Source organism: Mus pahari, chromosome 2 (genome assembly GCF_900095145.1).
Source record: "Mus pahari chromosome 2, PAHARI_EIJ_v1.1, whole genome shotgun sequence".
Lineage (NCBI taxonomy): Eukaryota > Metazoa > Chordata > Mammalia > Rodentia > Muridae > Mus > Mus pahari.
In genome coordinates, this window is record NC_034591.1 from 139,273,051 (window position 1) to 139,278,215 (window position 5,165).

General features: G+C 36.4%; 1 protein-coding gene across 1 annotated transcript in view; it reads left to right on the forward strand.

Moving 5' to 3' along the window:
- Positions 1 to 1,492: 1,492 nt before the first annotated feature.
- LOC110316907 (vomeronasal type-2 receptor 26-like) overlaps positions 1,493 to 5,165 on the forward strand; it is a 5,999-nt gene continuing 2,326 nt past the window's right edge. Inside the window, exon 1 of the mRNA XM_021191258.1 lies at positions 1,493 to 1,504. Within this exon, the coding sequence (XP_021046917.1) occupies positions 1,493 to 1,504 (12 nt within the window). The remainder of the gene's footprint in view (positions 1,505 to 5,165) is intronic.

Consider the following 5,165-nt stretch of genomic DNA (forward strand, 5'->3'; position numbering starts at 1 on the left):
CCATTAAGTTTGAGAGATATTAATGACCAATGACTTTTATTTCCTGTTATTTAAATGTTGTTGGTGCTGGTGTGTGTGTGTGTGTGTGTGTGTGTTTTTCTTTATGTTATGCTTCCCTTGATTTTGCTAGTACAAAATTACTTATTTACTGTGTTTTCCTGAATGCAGTTATCCTCCTTGGGTTGAAGTTTTCTTTCTAGTATTTTCTGTAGGGTTCATTTGAGAATAGATAGTTTGAATTTACATTTGTCTTGAAATTTCCTGTTTTCTCCATCTATGGGGATTTAAAGTTTTGCTGGATATAGTAGTCTATGTGGTCACCTGTGGTTTTTTAGAGGTTGTAAGATATCTGCTCAAGTCCTAGTTTTTAGAAGCTTTGTTGAAAGACAGTTGTAATTCTGATAGTTCTGCACTTGTATGATACCTGCCACTTTTCCCTTCCTTCTTTTAATATTCTTTTTTTGGTCTTTTTACTTTTGGTTATTCTATAGTATGAGGATTTTTTCTGGTCCAGTCTTATTATTGTTCTATATGCTTCTTGTATGTTTATAGGCATCTCTTTTTGTTGGGAAAGTACTCTTCTATGATTTTGTTGAAAATGTTTTCTGGGCCATGGAGCTGGGATTCTTCAAACTCCAATTCTATTATTCCTGTATCAGGTCTTTTCATGAGATGCCAGATTTCCTACATGTTTTGTGTCAGGAATTTCTTAGATTTAACATTTTCTTTTTCTTTTGTTGTATTTTCTAAGCCTGAGATTCTCTCTTCCACCTCCTATATTATATTGTTGATGTTTACATCTGTTTTCCTGTTCTGTTTGTTAGGATTCCTGCAGTTTGTGTTTTCTTTATTGTTTCTATTTCCAGGTTCAGGTCTTCCCCAGTTTTATTTATTTCATTCTCCTGTTTAATTGTATTTTCCTATGTATCTTTAAGGGATTTGCTTGTTTTCACTTTAAAGAACTCCACATGTTTGATTGTATTTTTCTGTATTTCCTTATGAGATTGATTCATTTCCTCTTTAATGGCCTCTGTCATCTTTGGATTTAAAGTCATTTTCTTGTGCTTAAGTTGTGTTTGCATATCCAGGTCTTTCTGTAGAAGAGTGACTGGGCTCTGAAAGTACCATAATGTTTTGGCTTTATGACTGTGTTCTTTCAGGGATCTTTGACCATTTGTTTGTGTTTGGTTTCTGGATGTTCCTGTTGTAGTACATATGGGAGGGTGTTTAACTTTGATGGATGGTTCTGGTGTGTCAGGCCTCTGATGAGTATCTTTAGTTGTAGGGTAGATCTGCAAATATGTATGGTTCTAGCTCAGCATGTCTGATGAAGGTAGGAGGAAAGGTAGCTGAGGAATGGAAGTCCCTCTGGGCTAATAGGTTTTGCTTGCTCCTTGTTAGGCTTTGCAGCTAACAGGGCTGAAGTATTTCCTTATACAAGTTTTCTTTGGCTATTATTGAAGCCTTTTGTCCCCATATTGCTTTTAGTAGCATGAACATTATGGTAACATTAAACTTTGCAACCTGTAAGCACAGTAAGTTTCACTATTCTCTAGACTTTTATTTTTTCTTTTTCCTTACATATTTTACTTCAGAGTCTAATTGTTTTCACTGTAGAATTTTATGGTTGTTTTCTTAGTTGGGTTTATTTGCAGGATTTGTGTGTGTGTGTGTGTGTGTGTGTGTGTGTGTGTGTGTGTGTGTGTGTGTGTGTTAGTGTGTATGTGTGTTTTTTCCCTTTTTCTCTCTCCGCGTCTCTCAAATTCTCCCATGTGTGGTTATTTCTATGAGTAATTTTGAATATTTTTCCTTAGTAATTAGGAATTCTGGTGTGCCTACCATTTTGTTGAAAGTATTTATCATATCTGAGTCTTTGGTAGAGTTTTCAGTGTTTATGAATAAAGTTATATCAGTTACAAATAGACATACTTTGATCTCTTTTCATGTGTATATATACTTTAATTGCTACCCTAGGTAAAACTTCAAATGCTGTATTGAATAAGAGTGGAAGGGTACAATTCTTACATGTTTCTGATCACAGCATTAATGTTTCATCTTTATAGTGTTGGCTATAACTTTGTTGTAACCTTTATCATACTTAGGTATACAGCTTCCAATCTTAAACACTTTTGGGTCTTTAACATGAAGAAATGTTGGGTTTTTTTCAGCACCATTTCCTCCATGTAACGAAATGATCATATAATTTCTGTCTTTGAGTCCATTTAACTGACAAAATTTCATTTATTGATTTCTGCAGGTTGATTTATCCCTGCATCTCTGCATCATGGCCAATTGATCACTATGAATGATTTGTTGATATGATCTTAAATTCTGTTTCTAACTATGTTATTGGCAATGTTTTTGTCTGTATTTTCCAAGGAGATGAAACTCTAATTTTCTCTTTTCTGTTGTCTTTATGAAGGTGTTTTACCAGGGTAATGTGGTCTTCATAAAAGGCTCAGGAAGGATAATTTCTCATTTGAAGTAATTTGAATAGTAGCTGGTATCAGCTACTCCTTAAAGTTCTGGCAGAATTCACCAATGATTTGTGTGTTCTGAGTGTTGCTTTTGCTTGAGAAATTTGGTTTTGTTGTTAGTGTTGTTTTTATTATTATTGCTTCAATTTTTTTCTGATTGTAGATTTACTACTTCTTCTAGTTAAATTTGGGTGGTCATATACATCTCAAAATTGATCCATTTATTTTCTGTTATCCAATTTATTGGCATAAAGGCTTAGAGGTATGTCCTCATGGGTTTCTGAATTTCACTGGAGTCTATTACAACGTCTATCTTCTCATCTTTAATGTTGTTCATTTGAGTCTCCTTTCTCTTTCTGTTAAATTGGCTATTAATTTCCCAACTCTAATTTTCATTTCACTGAACAATTTTTTTCTACGATAATGATTGTTCCTTATTTTTTTTTACTAATTATCCCCCAACCTAATGCATTGGGTTCTTGTTTGTTGTTGCTTTTCCAAAGACTTACTGATTTTCATTAATTTATACATTGAGTTCTTTCAAATATTTGATATGGATACTTAATGGTAAAATCCTTTTAAAAATTTGTCCTCTTTATGTCTCAAAGAATTTTGATGTATTTTCTGTTTTAATCAATTTTGGGCATTTTTAAACATGTAGTTATTTTATTTTACATGTATGAGTGTTTTGACTGCACGTATATCTATTCACCATTTTAGTGTCTGCTGTCCACAGAAGTCAGAAAAGATATCAGATACCCTGGAACTGGATGATTGTGAACCAAACTCTCGGTGCCAGGAACAAAGTCCAGGACCTCTGAAAGAGTAAAATGTTCAATTAACTGCTGAGTCATATCTCCAGCCCCAGTTCCAGAAATTTGATAATTTCCTTCTATTTGCCTCAGTGGCTCATCCTGTATTCAAAGTTTTGCCATTGATTATCCTTGAGTTTTCCTTCTTTCTTTTTTTTTTTTAATTTTTTAAAAAAAAAAATATTTCATTTTTTCTGTATTTACATTTCAAATGTTATCCCCTTTCCTAGTTTCCCCTCCAAAAACCCCTATCTTCTCCCCCTCACCCTGCTCCACAACCCACCCACTTCTGCTGTCTGTCCCAGGCATTTCCTTTTACTGGGACATAGAACATTCACAGGACCAAGGGCCTCTCCTCCAAATGATGATCGGATAGGACATCCTCAGCTACATATGCAGCTAGAGCCATGAGTCTCTCTGTGTGTTTTCTTTGATTGGTGGTCCAGTTCCAGGGAGCTCTCGGGTTACTGGTTAGTTCATATTGTTCCTCCTCTTAGGAGGCTGCAAGCACCTTCAGCTCCATGGGTACTTTCGCTAGCTCCTTCATTGGAGACACTATGCTCCATTTAATGGATGACTGTGAGTATCCACTTCTGTATTAGTCAGGCACTGTCAGAGCTTCTCAGAAGACAGCTATATCAGGCTGCTGTCAACAAGCTAATGTTGGTATCTGCAATAGTGTCTGGGTTTGGTGGTTGTTTGGGATGGATCCCCAGGTGGGGCAGTTCTGGATGGTCATTAATTCAGTCTCTGCTCTGAACTTTGTAACTTCTTCCATGGGTATTTTGTTACCCCTTATATGAAGGGTTGGAGTGTCCACACTTTGGTCTTCCATTTTCTTGAGTTTCATGTGTTTCGCAAAATGTATCTTGGGCATTATGAACTTCTGGACTAATATCCACTTATCAGTGAGTGCATATCATGTACTTTCTTTTGTGATTGGATTACCCTACTCACAATGATATTTTATAGTTCCATCCATTTGTCTAAGAATTTCATAAACTCATTGTTTTTAATAGCTCCATTATGTAAACATACCACATTTCCTGTATCCATTCTTCTGTTGAGGGACATCTGGGTTTTTTCCAGTTTCTTGCTACTATAAATAAGGCTGCTACGAACATAGTGGAGTATGTGTGCTTATTACAAGTTGGAGCATCTTCTGGGTATATGCACAGGAGTGGTATTGCTGGATCTTCCAGTAGGGCTATGATCAATTTTTTGAGGAAATGCCAAACTGATTTCCACAATGGTTGTACCAGCTTGCAATCTCACCAGCAATGGAGGAGTGTTCCTCTTTTTCTACATCCTCACCAGCTTCTGCTGTCTCCTGAGTTTTTGATCTTAGCCATTCTGACTGGTGTGAGGTAGAATCTCAGGGTTGTTTTGATTTCATTTCCCTGAATATTAAGGATGTTGAAGATTTTAGTAGGTGCTTCTCAGCCACTCAGTATTCCTCAGTTGAGAATTCTTTGTTTAGCTTAGTACCCCATTTTTTATTTTCACTTATTATTTTATTTTATTAGATATTTTATTTATTTACATTTCAAATGCTATTCAGAAAGTTCCCTATAACCTTCCCCCACCCCTGCTCCGCTACCCACCCACTCCCACTTCTTGGTCCTGGCATTCCCCTGTGCTGGGTCATATAAAGTTTGCAAGACGAAGGGGCCTCTCTTAACAATGATGGTTGACTAGACCATCTTCTGCTACATATGCAGCTAGAGACACAAGTTCTGGGGGTACTGGTTAGTTCATATTGTTGTTCCACCTATAGGCTTGCAGCCCCCTTCAGCTCATTAGGTACTTCATTTGGCTCTTCCACTGGGGGCCCTGTGTTCCATTCAAGAGCTGACTGTGAGTATCCACTTCTGTG